Source organism: Plectrocnemia conspersa, unplaced genomic scaffold, assembly GCF_051122295.1.
Source record: "Plectrocnemia conspersa isolate PC_06_02 unplaced genomic scaffold, ASM5112229v1 ptg000013l, whole genome shotgun sequence".
In the NCBI taxonomy this organism is placed as follows: domain Eukaryota; kingdom Metazoa; phylum Arthropoda; class Insecta; order Trichoptera; family Polycentropodidae; genus Plectrocnemia; species Plectrocnemia conspersa.
In genome coordinates, this window is record NW_028277177.1 from 21,835,366 (window position 1) to 21,857,605 (window position 22,240).

General features: G+C 30.4%; 1 protein-coding gene across 12 annotated transcripts in view; it reads right to left on the minus strand.

Annotated features, from left to right (window-relative positions):
• Positions 1-22,240, minus strand: part of LOC148227589 (hemicentin-1-like) — a 52,206-nt gene that overhangs the window by 18,398 nt on the left and 11,568 nt on the right. For all 12 annotated transcript variants that reach the window (XM_088201821.1, XM_088201812.1, XM_088201819.1 and 9 more), the window contains exon 2: positions 15,293-15,495. In XM_088201821.1, the coding sequence (XP_088057947.1) occupies positions 15,293-15,371 (79 nt within the window). In that variant the 5' untranslated portion in view covers positions 15,372-15,495. The remainder of the gene's footprint in view (positions 1-15,292; positions 15,496-22,240) is intronic.

Sequence of the window (22,240 nt, forward strand, 5' to 3'; positions counted from 1 at the left end):
GATTTTAAATTTAATTTTAATTTATATTTTTAATTTTTTTTTTGATCTTATTACTTTTCTCTTTAAGATCATTTAATTTGCTTATAGTCACCATTATGAAACAAGACGGCGAATTAGGTTTTCCAACAAACTCTGTTGAGAAAAACAACATTATCAAGAAAATTCAATACAGTTTCTTCGATTATCATCAGAAGAATTTGTTCAGATTTTATAAATCTTTTCTGAATAAATCTTGCTGTAAGTAAATTGCTTTAAAATGGCAGTTATTTAAAGTAATTTTTCACGAGAATTATAGGTGTTTTTGAATTTTTTAGTAGTTTTTTTTTGTTACAGGCGGCCCTCGACTTTCGCACAATTCGCTATTTCGCACAATTTATTTAAATTTAATTTTTTTTTTAAAAAACGTTCTGATAGGGGTGAATCTTTTGCTTCAATCGGATATATGATATAAACAGGTCTACGATATGTTCAATTTTGCAAAATAAAAATATAATTAAAGAATACGTTCAAAATTGTGGAAAATAAAGATATATTTCCACAATTTTTAATGATATGTTTCCAAAAAAACACAGCAAAAAAAACATGGATGAAATGGAAAATCTTTGTCGTCGTAGATCGATGACCAACATCAAAAAGATATCCCTCTGAGTATTTCAATTATTCAAGCAAAAGCTCTTAGTTTGCACAAAGATTGGAAGGATAGATTAAAAAAAATATTTTAACACGGTTTTTCAAGCAAGTAACGGTTGGTCTTATAATTTTAAAATGAGGTATTCTTTTCATAATATTAAATTTACTGGAGAATCGGCTGATGCGGATAAAGATGCTGCAAAAGAATTTATTTCCTAATTATCCAAAAATATTGAAGATGTAGAATATTCCTCTAGCCAAATATTTAATGTAGATGAGACAGGTTTATTTTGGAAAACTCTTTAACAATGAAAAATATGAATGAAGCCTTCACGCACCATGACAAATTTTTAATATTATGGAAGATTGTGATCCCAATGGAGAACGCATATCTCAAGTGCGTGGGGCGATCAATAAAAACATAGCATGTTATAAAATACTATATGAAGAAAAGAAAAAGAATAGTGGAAAACAGTTAACTCTTGATAACTTTTCAAAGGAAACACCCGCAAACTCCACTTAAACGTGTCTCTTAAACATCTTATATTTACTTGATAAATACATATTTTAAAATACACACAATTTCAATTTTTTTTACTTCCCTCGACTTTCGTACATTCAACATTCGCACACATTTTCAGGAACCAATTATGTGCGAAAGTCGAGGGCCGCCTGTATATTGAGTTGTCAAGTGAGAGTTTTTTTTAATGCTAGGTGTTAATATCACAAACCATGTATTATGTAGCTGCGTAGCGAAAATTTGTATAATATAATTTCCCAATATACTTAATGTATCGCTCTTTTTTATTAATAATTCCTACTTTAAATGAACAATATTTGCTAACCCATCTATGCTGTGTTCTAAAACGAGAAATAACCACATACTCGCATATATAATACATATATAATATTCTTTGTTACAGAAAAATGTACATATATATTTTATATTGTTGCTGCATTCATGAGATTTGTCCGTGAGAAACTGTCTTCGCAAGAAATAACGCCATTGTTACAATTTTTAAATATTCTCACATTACAATGTGGTACAGGTAACGCGCGGTTCGTAGACCGGTTACCCGGCCTCAATCATATTACAATATCACCATCATTATTATTATCATCGTATCATCATTAACGTAACGTTCTGGGTGCACATATGAGGAGTGTTACGCAATCGTATTTCCCTTTGTGAATTTGCCATCATACTGTACGAAAGCTCTTTCTAACTCACCGGACTGAATATAGCACTACATACATATGTATATAAAATATTGCCATCGACCAACTTTGATAGTGTAATTTAATATCCACGATATCAGATACTAGCGACGAGATGTGGGAGCTTTGTTGCACATCCTTCTCACAGTTTTTTTCTTCTCCCTTTCTCTCTTCCTGTGGTTTCCTTATAAGATTTCTTCATAGTCGTGGCATGAATGGGAGCGAGCGATGAATTATTTACATTTTAATTTATTATTAAAAGGCAATTCAATTCGCGTTGCAAGGAAGACCTACTTACGCGAGTCATGGAGGTCTAATTAGATTACATATTGATATTAGCGAGGTATCAAATTTTGCTACTACGGATACGTATTCTCAAAACTGAATTAAATGTATATATTTAATTAATTTTATTTAAAAGTCGATAAGTGTGATGTCATTTTCCTACCCCAAAACATCGTTAAAAACTGACTATAAACTGGATATTCTGACAAAACTAACCTTTATTATGTACAATATAAAACCAATTTAAAAAGAAAGTAGTATATGATCATGTCACAGTTGAAATTGTATACAACAGTAATTATTTGTATAAAAAATACAAATCATCTGCAGATTTCTATGCTATCCATTCCTTAGTATGCTTACGGTTATGTGCTTGTTACTGTTACGACGAAAATCTTTTACACCACAGTAACAGGTAACAGACAAGGTAAGAACATGTTAAGCGCTATTTAGACACTTAAAAACTAGGTTGTAATATGGTAGTCAATACGGCTTTTACAACAACTATTCTACAGATTCATGAAATATTTTTTTCTAAAGTAAATAAACAGACTCATATACTAAAACACGTTAGTAGAAAGGATATTTTTGCCGTAAATTATGCACCATATTTGTTTGTCATAGAAAAGAGCAGTTAAATAGTGTATTTTTATTTAAAAAAGCACTCGTAAAACAGCGGCTCTAGGGCCGCTTACGGCTCTTTAATCACATCACGTGATTAATATCTAATATTTGGGTTCCAATCCCATTATAGACCCTAGCATTTTTCATTTTTTTTTCTAATCGCACGGATAAATATCGTGATAAAAAATTAAAATAGATCTGAGCTAAGTCGTGCATAGTGACATATATTGATTGTAAACTGTAATAATAGTTTATGATCAGTAAAATTTATGTCACCGATTTACAGACTTTGATTTCAGTCTGGTTGCTCATTACAGGCTTAGTGTTAGTTTTTGGTTGCAACGAATTTTAGTAAAGTTTGTCATTGTTAAAACGGAAGATTTACAATGAAAATTTTTTTTTTAGTTATTTTGCTTGCTACGAAATTTAGAATAATCTATGCAACAAATGCTTCTTCTGTGTAGCAAAGTACGATAGTTCTCAAGAAGTTTTGAAGGACAATAATAGCGTAGTCCGTAATGTCTCAGACTAATAACTCTGAGGTTGTGAGTTCGAGCCTCGACAGCGGCACTCGAATTTTTATTTATAAAAAATATTTATGTGACGCATTGGGCATACGCTTGGCAAGTTTCAACGGAATATTTAATAAAAATGAATAAAATAAATAAGTAAAGCGATTTACTATTCCACAAAAAAGATACTCAATATTCAGAAATAACAAACAGACCATGAACGTGCTAGGCGAGTCTAGGAAAATTTATCGCCCGCAATTTACCGCCAGCAGTTTACCATAGCAGCAATTGATCGCGAAAACAATTTATAGTCTACAAATGATCGCTAATATATTTTACCGCCCAAAAGCAATGGTGATTGACCGTGTGGAAAGTTAAAATTTTTTTAAAATTAAGACGTATTTTAGGACGTTTAACTTATATGCTGTTCTAAAATGGCTATAAAACTCAATTTGATAGTTGCGAAACGTTCATTTGGGGCGCAGACCCAAACCTCTGAACGAATTAATCTAATGGAAGTGCAAAAACTATATTTAGTTTAAGAACTTCCATTAGGTTAGGTTTGGGTTTGAACTAGGCCATTTAGAATGTATAAAACAATTGATTTACAATTCCACTGGTCAATGTCAGTAAAACTGTATTTATTTTTAGCGCGGATGGTAAAAATAACACATTAAAAAAATTAATTTTAAATTTTAAATGAGCAATAATATTATATAAATATATTGTATTACCTGGCGATAAAAATATGCTAGTGATCATGTGTAGGCTGTGTTGACACGGCAGTAAGCTGCTAGCAATTAATTGCTAGCGGTTAATTGTTGCCGATAAATTTACCGGACTCATTAGTAACAATAATAAATAAAAAATTTAAACATAAAATTCTCTGCAAAAGCACTCTTAAAAATTTTTAATTGGACTTTATATTATTTATAACCCAAAATTTAATGAAAATTCTTTGTATTGCCATTCTTAAAATAAATAAATTGATGAGCTTGATAAACTGCGTCATCAATACTTAACATAGATCAATATGTTACACATGAATGATATGAGTAGAAAAGTGATGAAAAGAGCTTAACCTAAAACGAAAGTTTTTAAGTATTAAACTAGCTACGGTACCTCATAGCAGTGAGAGACCGACAGCTGAAAAGTACTAAATGTCAACTATAATTATAGATAATATATATACATGTAAAAAATATCAAAATGTGACAACATGATTTTACCATCGTCATTACCATAAAATAATAATTAAAAAAATTGTCGCTGCGCAGCTTGAAAAGCATTGATTTTTCATTGGGTAAAATAATAACAATATTTGAAACTAGTAAGAGCAAAAAGGTTATGAATCGCTGTTAAAATTAATATGGCATCTAATTTAACTGCTTTAATGATAAGCTTGCAGTTTAATTAATTTATTCAGAGTAGCTTCAATGCATAATGAGTGAACTCATTGTCGATAAAATGTCATTGTTTTGTATGTTAACCATCATTGCATTTTTTTATATAATTATTATTTAAAATCCAACTGTTCTATGGTTATAAATATTCTGTATAAGCGTAATATGTTAACGGTTTTTTTGCAAATTTAGTCCCCTGTACAATATACATATTATTTTTTTATCTTTGAATTGAGTCATCGAGCCACACTTCCCCCCACGTAGCTTACCGATAATTTAACGACGAAACTCAGTAGTGCGTTAAATTCGAACTTCCCGTGTCTTGTGAACCCTTATACATTTTTAAAAAGGATGTCCCTAAGCTTCGATAACCTACGTATAAGTACACACGTCTTGAAATGCAAAATTCGTCCCGAATAACCGATCGGTCGCATTAATGGGCTTCGTAATCGAGTAAGTGCTAATTGAGTTCAGTTTAGCGGTTAGACCCTTAGGCGTAGCTTCGATCTGCGAAAAATTTCGAGAAATCGGTCACTCTTGGTCTCTTGGACCATAATTCGGTTATGGACGTTCTCAAATTGACAATTTGCACTTGATTGTCTCTTTAAATAAATATATAGCTTGTTATAAGATTGAATTCAATTTCGCGACAAATAGCACCATGAATAAATTAATATTAATATCGATATAGCGCTGATGCGAAGCGCTAAAATATCGGTAATCGTTTATTTTGATAGCTTTATATAAATAGCTTTATTTTGCAATTCATTGGTTATTTGTTTATGTACTATATAACGTTATATTATAAAATTTGATACAAGCATAACTTGATTTGTTATGTAAGAACACATATTCGATGTCGTCGTCATTTTCTAATTTTCTTTCCACTCTGATTCCAACCAGATTACAACTGGAACAGTTTTCATTTTTCTATTTTTTCGATTGTAACGATAAGTTTGCATGCAGTCTAATATTATCTAATTTAGCAATCTAGTCAATATTAATATTTTTTTAATGTTACTTATGTTTGTATTATGAGATTACGAAATCAAAAATAATAGCAATAAAACTCAAAAATAAGCTTGAATGACAGAGATATTTGGTGACAAAATATTTATTGAATCTACAAATATATAAGCTATACATACAAACATATATTAAGAAAGTAGGTTACTTTATCGGGACGAGGGAAGTCTTATGACATATGGGAAAATTGCGCTCTTGAGCTACTTCATCCAGTGTCAATATTGCTTTATACTTTACTAAAATTACGCTTATATGTGTTTTAGATATATTGGCTTAGAAGAAAATTTTCTCAATATAATACAAAATAAATAGATATTTAAGAAAAACATTGCAAAATTTGCATTATAATAAAAAGTTCACATCTTTTCTACTAAAATAGCAATTTGTATTTTCTTTTTAATGTTATTTTGAAGAAGAAAATCTAAAATCCATTTTATTTTTACTTAACTTATGGTAAGAATAATAACCACAAACTATAAATCGCTATATTCGATTATTAAAAAAAATTGTGTATTTTTTAAAAAATATATTTTTAACAATCGAACATTTGCTTATAAAAAATTGGATCATCCTATACAAGTCATCATCTATCATTGTTCACAACATCTCTCAAGTCTTATCATACACAATAAAGCATTATATTTTTTTCCTTTCCCTTTACGCTAAATATACCTTCATAGTTGCTATTAGATTGCATTTCACTATAGAATTAAAAAAAACTGTTTCTAAAGCTTTATCATATTTTTTGAGATAGTAATATTTTTTTTCCTACCGCTAAATAGTTTCATCTCATTAAAAATACAGTATTTAGTAATACTAGAACATACCAAAACCAATATTCCACGACAATAGTCAATGCACATCTAACATGTGACGTTCTAACTTATGTCGGAGTTCAAGCCTCACAAATCATCGAATCACAGCCATAAATCAAATTCGTCACAATAGTATAATCACAAGCGGGCGATAAAAACGTTTTTATTCTCAAGTCAAGATAATAGAGCAAGTAGAAGACAATTTAACAACAGAACAATACAATAAAAACAACACAAATAACGATTCACGTGGGAGAAGGAACAGCAGCGATAGGACTTCAGAGTTGTTATAAATAGTTGACGTATTCAGCTGATGTGCAAATCGCTCTACGAAACATTAATATATTAGTTTGAAAGCATTTTTTTGCATATCTTTAATATTGAATAATCACAGGTCTTTTGTTGTGAAATGTAGAAAAAGCATTTGATACTGCATTTGCATTTGATATGCATTTACATGCAACACTTTAATTTTAATTCACTAGAGCCGATAAATCTGCTTTTACAGAATTGTCAAAAAAACCCTTAGCTTATTTTAAACATATTTTGTTTATAGCATAATTTTTATGTTAGATTACTGGGAGTAAAAAAGAACGTAATTTTTTTATTTTTAAAAGTAAAAAAAATTTTTTTAATGTATTATATGCATAGTAGTACAGAATGAAAATCATTTTTAATATACAAATAATTATTCAAACCGATTTTAAGATATGCTTGCTTGGGGTGGAGTAACTGTAATATTTTTTTTAAGTACAAGTTATTTCTTTTTTTTTTATAAAATTAATTTACACTATATCTGTTTATTCTCAAATCGTATAAAAGCAAAAGCAACGTTAGATTTAAATTAAGGCACAAAAATTCAAAATCATGAATTTTAATGGTTCAATATTATAAGGTGGCTTTAACAATGCTTAAAAGAAATCTGTCAAACAACAATAGTTGGTTTATCAAAACTATTAAAAGCATTTATAAATTACACAATAACTATACAGACTACCGAGAGCAATAATTATCCGAAAAGGTCTTTCAACTATTTTCTTTATAAGCTTCGGAGCGGGTAAAAAAACCTTATAAACTCACATAGAATGTACATTTTTTGAACTATCCTTTGTAATTATCGGATGGGCAACTTAAATGCTAATCTTTCACTAAAGGTATGGATTGAAGGTGGAACTAAACTCTTATTTGCTTTCTCTCTCATTTTATTCAACGCCTGCTTGAATAGCCATTATAAAATATGTGACACTAGGTCACATTACCAATCTTGGACTGACGCTTACTCGACGGACTCTCAAGATTTGCCAATTAGACTGCAAGGCTCTACGACTCATTTGACACTTGGGCAGCCGAAACGTGGTTGATCAAGGGCTTAACATATATAAATATTATTTGCATCAAAACCAATTGATTTGTTGACGTTTTATCAACCTTTGACGGACTCTCAAGATTTGCCAATTAGACTGCAAGGCTCTACGACTCATTCGACAATTGGGCAGCCGAAACGTGGTTGATCAAGGGCTTAACATATATAAATATTATTTGCATCAAAACCAATTGATTTGTTGACGTTTTATCAACCTTTGCGGTATCGTGAACGATCCCATAAATTTGATAGATTTGCCTCTCGGACATATTAGCATTTAGTCTTTGATCGCGATCAAACCGCATCGGCCGACTGACATTTGGCAGAGGGTGAGAACGAGAAGGCCACGCCATTCCTATCGAGTGAGAGTACACGGTGGCAGTTGTCTCACGGTGCGCAGCCATCGGAGCGTAGTTCCTGCGACCGGTCCTGCCACTAATGAATGCACCGAGGGAATCCTCCTTTGAGGCTAGCTAGACCTTACAAAATCATGCCCGTCAAGCTTTTGCACTTTGAACCGGAACGCCGGACGTGTCTTGAGGATCTAATGTATGATACTACATGTGCTGCAGTGATTTATAATCTTCATGTGTGTTGTAAATTATATAAGTATGATTTTTGTAAATAAAAACAATCGAGCTATGCATGTATTAACATGTGAATCATCGTTTGTATGCTAATGTTGGTACCTCTGACTAATGTTCGAGCGCTCATTGCTTAAATTACGCGCGCCAGAGTAAATGTTGCTGTATAAAAAAATAAATATTATTATATTTATTTATAAATAGCAAAAATTGAAGTATACAATTATCGGTAAGTTGAGATTGAGAATATAAAGCCGTGGGTGCAATTTCCGCAACAGGATTCTTAAAAATACAGAATTAGAAAAAATCGCCTCTCAACTAAATGGTGTTATTTTGTAATTAAAATAATTCAGTTTCAGTCTAATTTTTGTTTGTTAACTTGTAACTAGGGATTCCAATCCCGGGATCCCGAATCCCGGGATCCCGGGATCCCGGACGATTTTCAATACCCGATGAGTCCCGGGATTATAAAACATAATCCCGAATTTTTCGGATTGGTTGATTTATCAAGCACAATCAAATTATTATTGACAACATCGTTATATTTCGTGTACAAACTTGCGCGAGTTGCACGTGTCATCTGTGAATCTTTGAAGCTGTGAGTCTGAACGTGCTTTTCAGCAGCAGGCTGCTTAGGAACCAAAATCAGATCAAGGCTAAATGATAAAACACTTGATGCTTTGATGTTACTTCGTGAGTTTTATTCAAAATAATGTTTTCAATTAATTGTGTCTATGAATGTACATACCATCTTTTTCCGAATATAAGACACTGTCTTACTTTCTTTTTTGGTCCGAAATATGAGCTAGATCTTATTATCGGGGGAGGGCTTACTTTTCACGTACAATAAGTAAATTTATATATTTTCGATTATTATTTATTTTTATATAGGAATTTTACATTTATTTCAAATTTATTCAAATACAGTCATTTCATTTTCTTTTGAAACAAAGTCATAACTAATCAATTTCAATCGCCACATGTTGGCGTTCATTTTATTTTAACTAGGGCTTATTTTCGGGGGAGGGCTTATATTCCAAAAACTCCTGAAAATCACGCTAGGGCTTATTTTCGGAGGATGTCTTATTTTCGGAAAAAGACGGTATGTACATACATTGTCAAAAGTTCATTTTTTTCTTCTTAAATAAATATATAAGACCTTCCCTTTTTTATTTTTATTATATTATTTTCTATTTTAAGTCCAAGACTAAAATTATACGTACTTTATACATTGTACGTTATAAAAAATAGATGTAAAAAATTATTGTATTATTCATTTCAAATTATTTTTATCGATAAAATAACATGAAAATTATCCCGGGACTGGTCCCGGGATCCCGGGATCGACTAATTGCAATACCGAAATCCCGGGATCAAAATTTTGGCCCGGGATTGGAATCCCTACTTGTAACGCATTGTACTTATCTGTCATGTTTTATCAGAAGGATATTAGTAAAATAAATATGGTTTAATTTACAGGGTTTTCTCTAATTAAGGACGTAATAGCGTAGTCCGTTACGTCTCAGACTAGTAACTCTGAGGTTGCAGGTTTAAGACCCGACTTCGTAAAAATTAAATATATTTATATCCTAATCACATACGAACCAAAGTTATGAAGTTCTAGAATACATATATAGATTATTATTTTTGACTAAGGATAAATTTGGGATCTTCTTACTCTTTACAATTGCATTTCCATCGAAAATCAAGTTATAAATCAATTAAGCTCCAAATAGAGCATCAAAATTAAGAGAGAGAAAAACAGTTTTTTTTTTCAAAAACTAACAAATAAATATTATTTAATTTTGTCCGATAAATCGACTGAGAAAACAATTGAAATTCGAGCCAATCTATTTTTAATATAAGATTAATATTTTTTAATTTAATTACGAATGTGAATTAGAAGTAGAATTATTATTTTTTAAACTTAAAAATCTCAAGAAGTATTTTCATCGCATATTGGAAGGGGAAAAGAATTGGTAAAATCAGCTGTCACAAAAATTAATGTTTTTTTTAAAAATATATATTCAGACCAACCACATTTTTATACGAATGACCGATTTCTAGCTTGTTGTGGTTATTTATATTCATTAAAACAATATCTAACTAACGCATGTCAATAATTTATTATTATAATTTTGTAATGTAGCCATGCTTATGTGAGTTATTCTTGTGGTCTACGCACTGATCTATTTTGAAAACGTTAATTTTTCTCTGTATTTTCAATATTAATTCTATTTCCTTTTTATAATATATTTTAAAATTAGGAGTAAGATTATTAATTTTTGATGACAGATTAAATTAAGACTATAATTAAAAATATGTGCTATAATAAATAATGCGTAACGTCCGATATATTTGTGTTTAGATTTGATTTATTTCTTTGTCTCAGATAAATTTTGCGGTTTCATTATTATTGCTTTTGTTTTATAATCGCGCTTATGGCACATTGTGTGTAAAAATCAGATAAAGCTTGCGTACATTTTTGAGGGCGTTACGTGCGAACTTCTACTTTCGCCGTTGCGCACACATCAGATGCAAGGATTGCGATGAAAATAAAAAAAAATGTTGTTATATTTAATCGAGATGTATGGCCGGAAAAAAATCGATTATGCCCAAGGTTGACGGTTGTATTATTTGGCGCGTGACCAAAAGTGAATTAATTAAAGCTCGTACAACATTTAGCGGACAAAGGGATTTGCAGTCAGCGCTAAAGGGATAAAAGCGCTACTTCGAGGGTGTAAATGGATCGTTTTAGAAATTGGTTCATTTCAATTGCCGCGTCTGATGCTTGAAATTGGGTGGCTAACGAGATGACTGCGTCAAAAGTGAAAGATATAAAATTTCAATAAAAAAACAATATCTATACGGGGGTGAGTCCAATGAAAACATTAAAAAAACGACTACAACTCTATTGCTCTTTAAATTGATAGTGACAGTGGAGGATGCTCGACTTCGTTGTGCAGAGCGCGTGTCACTTATTAATTATGTAATCAATAAGGATAAACTAGACAATAGTGTAAAGGATGAGACCGCACAAATACCCTTGTTACGACTAGAAAAAAGGGTTTCACATAAACAACACGCAAGGAATCTCCGGTGCATTGACAGAATATTTCTTTGTTGCAAAACGGTCACGGGAAACAATATATCACCGTAAGGTCACAATATTCCCGTTGCACAAATTGACGATTGTGATGATTGTGATTCGTCAGCAAGCTTTGCAGTTTAAGTTAAAGTTTCATTACTAACTAGTATACATAGATAGTTAAAAAAATAGAAGATTCAGGGCCCTTTATTTACTTGGTTTTACAAAAAATAAATATATTTCCAAATAAACGCTTATAATTTATGCATATAACAAACTAAAAAAACTGTTTATGTACATACACATTTGATTAGGAGATGATCGACTATAAAATTGGGTTTTATTACAACGTTTAATGATGTTTGAGGTGCTAGAATTCTTTATGGCTGACATTTAGATTGAAGCTTGAGAATCGTATTCATTTTTGTGTTCATAACATCTGTTTAGTGTTCGATTTATTACATGTAGTTTAATAAGTTGAAAAACAAGTATTTAAAATTTACTCGATAGGAAATTTGAAGGGTTTCTAGTAAAACTTTTAGTACATGCATAAAAAGTGCCTTAAGAATGTACAAAAGATTAGTTATTAAATTAAAAATAGCACATTGTAGTAGATATAAAGAAGTTTTAAGAACATTTGTATGTAAGTTTTAGGTCATGGGTACAAATTTCTCAGACCCTTTTTTTTAATTTTTCTTGTGCCTTTGAGATTGTAGTTAATGTTTTCACAGTTTATATTATTTATCTTTTGGATAAATATCAAGCTAGGTTGTAGCTTGTATGATAAAAAGTGTTCTAAGATAAGTTAATGAAATAATTTAGATATATGTTTATATTTTACAAGTAAGATTTTTGTACGTTTTTATAAATTAATTGTCCAAATGTCTAAATCTAATGACTTATTCTATACTCAATTAATTAATTACTTAGTAAATATATTATTTTATATAGATAAAAATATTTAATTGACTGTGAAAATAATGTGAGAAACAAGTTTATTAATTCGTTCTTAATGGCACTGAATCACACGAATTGTTTTAGTCTGAAATTAGGTATTTATGTAATCTTAATACAAAGCAATAAGCCTAATTCGAAATAAAATATATTTAATATCTATTTTTTAATCAAAAGGATACAAATAAATGTGAAAATTGCAACAGTTATCTAATTGAGGTGCGGAACCGAATCACGTGCGTTGTGGTCGAAAAATCGGAAATGTCCCACACGACTATTAATGAGTAGGTATGTTTCTCTCTACATATAAAAATAGAAATGCTGTGTGGATATTAAATCGTTTTATAGAACGACTCATCTGGGTCGAAAATAAGCTATGCGTATGAATATCATATTTTTGTATTACTTTATTGTCAAAGATAAAATTATCCAACATCCGTTTTAAAGGATCCAAAATAAACGTTTGGCGCTGGATAGAGGTCGTCGTATTGGAACTGGTCGATTATGCAATACGCAATAATTATTGCTTCGAGTGGAATATATAGAAAGCTCACGTGCTCTAGCTGCAAATTCTGTAACGTAAATATGTATGTAGTTAGACATATTACGCGTGAGTGTCTAAACTAAAACGTTTCGGCGCGGGCGAAAGTGAAATTGAAATCAGGGTCAGTCAAGTGTTTGACTGGAAAGCTTAATTATTTTCTATTCTCTATTTTATAAACTACTTCAGGTTGATTGGGGTAAAGCTTTGTATGTTTACGTGCCGAATGTTGCAATCACAATTGAATTGAAATGATTCATCTACAATTATTACATAAAAAATATCAATATAAGCTTGTTGTCACATTCGCATACGTTATGAGTTATTATCTGAAATATTCCCACAAGAAAATAACTAGTATTAAAATGTGTCACAATCCTGTTTAGTCATATTGTTGACTATTTAAGTGATTTTGAGGATTCAAGCGCCACGATAAAATTCATTTCCGACGAAATGGTTCCAGTTAAACCGCAAAATTCTCATGGACGTGTCTAACACGTGGTTTAATATAATACAAGTTCGTTGCTTTATGGTGAAATTTTTAACGACCTATTTATGCTATCGATTGTTTCTATAAAACAAAAATATCATTCGTCACGGTCATATGAGATGATAACTATTTTATGAATATAATAAAGTTATTATATATTTATATTTAAAGTGTAACACTCTATCGTTTTTATTATTATTTTAGTTGCGTGAGCTTTAACGTTGTCGAACGATAAAAATGTTCTGACCTTATAAATTAAACATGTTAGTGAACACGTTAGGTTTACAAAATTATGGTATTTTGGCCTTAATTGACAAATGTTAACTTTCTTAATATACATACTTTTTTAATAATTGCATATTATAAAACTTAACGCAAACGATGCCTTATTATAGCCATTGTTCTTTATAAATACTCTCCATCAATGTAAATAAAAATGCTATAAAAGCAAAGAGAAAGATTCATTAAATTGATAAATTAAAAATTCTTTCTGTGTAGGAAATATTTTTTTTTAAATAGTTTCTTTTGATTTTGTTAAAATTGTCAATTAATGCACTTCGATTAGGGATTGCAATAATACCAGTATTACCGATAAACAAAACAATCAATATCGGTAAAAATAATCCGAGTAAAGCTGGCATGTTTCACTATAGTGATTAGCAAAACCCAAGCATTCAAATACCCCGAAAATTATTATTAAAATATGTATAATACTTTAATTATATTGTGGGGTCTCATTCTTAAAACTCGCGCTTATTTATTGCGACCAAAATGATCATCTTTCAACAAGGAAACAAGACAATATCGTAAATGATGGGACCACACAAAGTGTTACGACCTGAACTGAAGGGTTCCTCATAAATAACACGCATGGATTCTCCAATGCATTGAATGAATATTTCTTTGTTAAGAAACGGTCATAGAAAACAATATAGCACCGTAAGGCCACAACAATCCCGTTACACATACGCAATTCACCTCGGAAATACCCACCAAGCAAATGTCACTTTATAAAGGCGAAAACTTATTTCGTTGATTTTAAGAAGCAAGTGCATCGATTGCGTAATTGTGATTGGTCAGTTACTTAAGCCTAGATTCCGATGAGGAGAATATAGTCACAAGCAGTCACCCAAAAACTCGAAGAGACCAGCAGACTCCCGACGTCCGCGGACAACATACTGTCATGGACGCTCATATCCTGTGAGGACTTCACCATACAAGAACCGTAGCAAAGAGGAATCGCGCTGCCACGCTACCTACAAGACCTCTGAGGATCTTCCATGGACAACATCCCCGCGCCAGCTTCTCCACCACCGCTCGGAGAATAACGAGCTCGGCCAAAATAGCCATAGAAAAAAAACTTTCTAAGTATCACTTTTTTACTTCTAATGGAACGTTCCACTTCACTTCGGCTTGTTAATATATTTATAAAATACATATATTCATTATAAGTCGTTTGGCTGCGCAGCGCAGAATTTAAATATTAAACTTGATATTAAATTGGCCACAATGAGAATATATATTTTTGAATTTTACATAACTAATATCTAGTTGATTGTTATTATTTAGACGGTATTAGTCTCTACTGGCTTAAGAACGCTGGTGATCGTCAGAGTTGCCATTATAAAAAAATATAATTAATTTTTCTTAAATAAAGCGAATACAACTAATCAATATTTTAGTTACTGATGTAAACAATTTTTAAATGTTTTTAAACATTTTTTTTGTTATTCAATAGATAATAAAATAAAATTCTCACCTTGATCGGCGTTGACATTAGAAAACAGGGCTGCCAACACCAGCAGCAAGGTGATGCTCAAAACTTGCATCTTCTTCATCTTTTCGAAGCTCACCCACACACTGACACTTTACTGCGTCGTATACTTTTTGGCAATAGCGCTAATATTTTCGGGCATGATTCGACCCGTGAAACGTCAAATCCGCTGATTCGGTGTTGTCATCCTGAAAAAAAATGAGACATAATTTTTCAACATTACTCACACGTTTTATTGCCGAAATTATTTTCACTCAAATGTTTTTCGGTCGCTCGGCGTTCCGAATGCTACACGGTGGTTCAGAAATAAACGCTAGTTGGCACTTAATCATTTATCACGGGTGTCGTTCAACCCGGCATTTAGATCTTTGTTTATACATACGTAATATTTCTCCCTCATATACAAAAGGGGATAAATTGAAAGTTTTTTCATTGAAAGTAAATTAGGTGTAATAGTTATCTGTACAATTATATTTTTGAAGGTAAGAGATCGAAAGGGTGAGGAATTTTTTGTATAAAATTTGTTGAGTGTCAGTCAGCCATTAACTTTGATGCGACTTGACTTTGGAGAAAAGCTTTCGCGACAGCTACGTCACGCGCCGAGATCGGTTTTCTCGGAAACGGTTTGAGACTTTCAGGTGTATAGTATTATATAAACTAGGTCAGATGTAATTATTTGTTTTGTAATTTTATTAATTGTGTGTTGTCGGGAAGGTATTAAATGAATTAAAACGATTATAACTACACTACACATCAGAAGTGTTTTAGTAAATTTCATATTTGAATGTATAATAAACCACCATTTAGTAATTTTAAAGTATTAATAGATATTATTGGCTTTTCATAAAGTTTTTTTTAATGAGCATCAAATTATCATAAACTATTTAAACATCATGATCATGAACATCTAAAATATTTTTATGTTTTACTAACATTGACGGTTTTTAATATTTAAGAATGTAAATAACATTTTATATGGTATAAAATTATATATATACGCGTTGGGCGTGAATAACAATTTTCAGGACACTTTACGTTTCATAGTTTACAAAAAATACATTTATTACTTTTGTGATGTTGTAATTAATAATGTATTTTTTGGTTTTGCCCTGTGTCCGTTAGAATTTTTTATATTTTATCAAATTACATAAAGAAAAAGTCATTTATACGAATAGACTTAAGTGAAATGAAGTAAACAATAATACGTAGCTACTACCAATAAAAATATATTCAGAACTGTGTCAAATATGTTTTTATTAATAGCGACAAACTTGTTTTGCGGACCGCGGGTTGGATAGCGCTGATTTAGATGAGTTAATAAGCTATTTGTAAAATGAGTTGGTCATAAAATTATCAGCGAATCAAAACAAATTAGTTGAATTTATCGAGCTAATATTTAATTGAGTTGGCAACTTATTTACGCCCACGTTGGATACATAGAAGTCAAGTCTGTAACTAATACTCGAAAGACCTGGGCTCGAATCCCACTGAACCTTTGAGTATTTCACTTTATTTCGTGTCTGATGGATTAGAATTAGTGATAATTATATAAAAATAATTCCGATTGATCATCACAGATTAGATTTTTTTAAATTTTCCTAATCTCATGGGTGAATATTGTGATAAATAATTCATATCGAGCTAGATCATACATATTAGGTATAAAGTATCTAATAATGAGCTATTTCAGCAATATAAAAAATAAAATATGTAATACTTTAGTACTAAAACTATAAAATAAATAAATATTTTCAGCAAAATATTTTATTTCTCTAAATAGTTTGTCAAATCAACAGTTACTTTATAGATAACTATAATATTTGGCTTATGATTTTAGCAAGTTATAAACCTCCCCATTTTTGCCATAAGAAATTTCTTATTCAATTACAATATTACAATATAATTTGAATTTAAAGTTCAAGCAGCGCAGCTATTTTGTATGGAAATCTATATATTATTTGAAAGTAAATCACAATTATTGAGCTTTAAGAAAAAAACTCTTATAGATTTTTTCAAATTATTAAAAAAAAATATTATGTTAAATAAAAAAAATGCAAAATAAAAATTTCTCATTTTTCGAGAAATCTGTTTTTATTTTGTTCAAAATTAAATTATACGGATACTTTTAAATGCTTTACAACGGTCACAATTTTTATACTGCTGCATAAAAAAGAATGGGTCCTTGCCAGATGTTTGGAAATATGCATGGTTTCTTGAAAGCTTTTAATTACGTATTTAAATGGCGAAAAATTGTATATGATTTTCTCAATTATTCTATTGGTTTTGGTAATCTAAAAATTACACAAATAATCAGATAGGAAGAACTGCTTCGCGTGGGAATAGATCGGTTGCAAAAATGTATCGGGCTTTCCACAGAGTTACGTTATAAAATATGCCTGTCGACGAACTTAAATCTCGTTTTTCAATAATCCAAAGGCTTATTTATTTTAATATTGTTTGAAATAATAAAATTGTAAAGTAGCAACAGCTGTTATTGCGAATTTTCTGTACGATTTTGGTATAAATATGACGAAATTTATGCGTAACTCGACGCTCTGTAATCAATCAAAGTGGATCGATCCGTCCATTATTATAAATCATCATCCTATTGAAGTTTGTTTACTTCAACGATCATTCAGCTCTCTGTTTATTAAAAATATAAAGATATCTACAATAATATACTGTAATATTGCATATATTTTTATTTATCAAAATTTATCGAGAAAATCGAGAAGTGAAAATCAGAATTCTCATTTTTCGAGAAACGAAAAACATTGAGAAACCAGAATGCCTATGAACTTATATATGCTCTATTAATATACATACAGATCTGAGCTGAAGTCTACAATTACCATGCATTAGTTATTTGTCCGAAGTATTGTTTATGTTACAATAATTAAATAAATATATATGTAATGTATGTATATTTAATATTTTTTTTATAATAATATAAATTTTTATAAATTTAACTTTATGATTTTTTAGTGTTTTATATATATCAATGACCTTAAATCTTTCCTAAATATATACTTCTAAAAAAAAAAAAAAAAAATGTATTTAGAATTGGGATAAATAACACGTATAATAATATAGTATGTACAGTGGCGGCCACTTAAATAAGACACTTTTTACAAAATCATTGTTTGGCACGTTAATGTTTAATGACTGCGTAACAAAATATGGGATTGGAAAAAATGCGACACTCAATGAACAGTTTGACTCGCTACTGATGCATCCCCTATACCCGAGATTTATTACCCTTGCCTTTCTGAGAAGTCACATTGTACACATGGTCACTATTCAAAGGGAATCATTGTCTAATGGATAGTTTTTGCTTTTATTTTCATTTCGAACGCCGTGATATCGATTTCCTTCATTATAAGGATTAATTAAAATAATTAAAATTAATAATAAATAGTGTATTTACCTAGAATATAATTTTAATTAAATAACAAATTTATTATAGGGAAAAGTGCACATTGTGATCCTAAAAAACGAGAACTAATTGTGCATTTAAAAAATGATAAAGGTTGGTCAGTGCAAATAATAATAGAATATCAAGATGTCAAATATATAATGCGTTAAAACCCTTTGAAACAAATAAAATCTGTGAAAACCTTGGTTTTCACAGGTTTGCTCGGCGTAAAGCATTAGTGAAATAAAACAATTGCATATTACGCGTTAATTTTATTAAAAATCATTTTAACTGTTTTGTTTAGTGATGAATCCAAGTTCAATTGTCCTGCTTATCAACAGGACAATGACCCGAAACATATTTCACGCAGGGCCAAAAAGTCGTTCACAGACAATATTATGGATGTTTTGGAATGGCAATCTAAACATTATTTAATACTTATAGAGACATTTAAAACACAAAATTAAAAATTAATTTGTCACAAATTTAAAATAAATATATTCAATTGTAAAAAACGAGTGGGAACTGATTCCTGCCGCAAATACCAGCAATTAATCGAGTCAATGCCTAACCGTTGTAGGGCTATTTATTATAAGGACAAAAGGTCACACTACAAAATATTAATGGTATTTTTATTTTATCTTTATTTTTTTTATATGTTTTTGAATTTTTAGGATACACTCATATGTATCTCGCATACAGGTGAATTTTACTATAAATTTTATAAATTTAATTTTAAATTGAAAATAAACATTTTAAATATTTATTATAACATAGTATTATACACTATTATGTAGATTATCTAGATAAAAAATAAAAAGTTAAAAAAGTTTAACAATTTTATGTAAAATTTGCACTTTACATCGCATTTTGACAAAGCTTCGCGAGTGTCTTATTTAGGTGGCCCCCACTGTATTAAAAGCTATTTTTTTTATATTAATATTAGTAAAAATAAATATTTATATATTTACAAACACGAAGCCTAATAAAATGCATGATTGAAGTATTACAAGTAATGGAAATATTCGGTTTTTATTAAAAACCTTTTTATCACATAATCTGGTGTTGTTGTGGTTTAAACCGCAGACAAACAATAAAACTCAAACACCCAATTGAAAGACAAACCAACAATTGAATAATGCTGTTGCGGTAAAATAAAATAAAAATGTATACCCGATAACTCCAACAAATCTTATTTATAATTTATTATATAAACATTTACAACATATTTACTTAGTAATGTCACACGTGTTTCTAAATGCACATATGTTTGAGTTTACAAAACGTTTCTATATCCTTCTAAGATGACAGGGAAGTCCGTATTGAATCCGAAGCTTCAAAGATTCTGCGGTACAGTTAAGAACGATAAACACGCAAGAGTTAAAATAAGAACAGCCTTAATAAACCGAGCTGCAGGGTCGTAAAAAGTGCACTTGCACAAGGCGAGCGATCAGTGCCAGCAAAATGCACATTTCGAAGAATGACCAGAATATTTACTAATCGAAGGTCAACGACGAGAGGTCTGGTGATCTTCATAGGCGAAGACTGTCGGTATTCGCTAACGATTGTGTTAGCTAGACGATGGCACTTACATTTCATAATAAATATGCTGGCAACGACTCAGATCTGAGTTCATTCATGTTCTTTCAGTTTGTGATCTAATTCGTCGGCGATAGCGTCAAATTTATATATAAGTTTGACTATGTTGCTTTTAGTATAGCCAGCACTTATCGAATTGATAATTGTAGCCCCAAAGCATGAATATTAAGTTTAGTGTGCTATTTTAAATATGCTGTTAATAACATGTTAACTGCACTTTAGTATAGGAGCCGCATATATCATACTATAATGAGTTAACCTATATATTTAATATGCTTTAGTAGGTCTACGCATATAATTTATTATTAAAAATAATCATAGGGAAAGTAAATATGCATAAGAATTAGGTAAGATATGATATGTTCTCTGTAATTAAAATGCCTCTAACTACCATTACATGGTAAAAAAAAATACATTACATACCAGGAAATACATTACATACATTAACTAGGATAAGCCTAATACGTTACAACGGGGTAATATACATAGAGGATTTTTTTTAAGTAATAAATTTTCAGGATGTCTTAGCATATTTTCAGGAGAATAGGCTTAGCATATTTTGAAAAATTTTCTTGGTGTGAAATGTACAGCAGCTGCAGCAAATTTATAATAGGGTGCAAATTTAGGGACCTCATTTGCACCCTCCTGAATTTGGCCAGAAAAATGCACGTCATTTAATGAAATATTTATTTATGAATTAGAAAGAAACGAAAATATTAAAAAAGAAACAATAACTGACTGGCCAACTTTTCAGACCCCCTCCCCTGGAAAAAGCAGAAATGACGTCTCTAATCCCAAATCAGACATTTTCGGGTTATCTCTAAAAGAAAATCTAAAACAAGCAGTCTCAAATCTATCACGAAAATATTTTTAAAAATAAGTCATTTCAGTGAAATCATATCGGAATACATTTTCACTGGTAGATATATATTTTAATCAATGAAAATTTAATTTATCCAACAGGTGCTAGTAAAATTATATGAATTCAGCTTTTCTACATATAGTAATATATATATATATATATATACATTTACATACTTATCATTATTTATTTACATGTGAATAAATGGTTGTATTTTTAAGTAAAGTAAAATTTTCACTAATAAAGTTCAAGTACTTTTTAATCAGTAGATATAAATTTCTACTAGTGAAAATATAATTAACCTGATCGGCGTTAGTGAAATTATATGCTGTTCTAAAATGACTCTGAAACTCAATTTGGCAGTTGCGAAACGTAAATTTGCTGTCCAAACCCAAACCTAACCTACACAAAACTTGACCTAATGAAAGTTCTAAGACTAATTACAATTTTAAACCTTTATTAGGTCAATTCTAAAATATAAACTTTATCAACTCAACTCTTAGGGGGAAAATAAGCGGAAAAAATACAGACAGACGAGGCATCTCAATATTGCTTTATAGTTTGTCTGAACTTGGATATTAAACTATGTTGTAAAATTATAATAGCTATCCTTACCCATAATATTACGGATTTATGATATTAGAGTACTGGTCAAAGTATATTCAGACCGAATTTTGGTTAATAGAAAGGCACAAAAACAATTATCACTTCTCAGAAGTTAAAAATTTACGTCAAAATAAAAAAAAAACGCTTTTGACATGGATTTTTGACTTCTGAGAAGGGATAATTGTTTTTTGGGCTCTCCTTATGGTCGAAATTCATTTTATATGTGCTTCATTTGATTCTAACTTATTGAAAATCCAAGATTGTAAAAAAATGACATGACATGACATGTACACTAAATAACCGAACGTTTCCACAGCGACGGCACTACAGAAAAATGCATGTAATTTAATAAAATTCAATGCATCTTAATGAAATCGAATTATTAAAAAAAAACGATCGCAGAATGGCCTGAATTATATATACTATATTTGCATTATCATAGTCAGTTCGA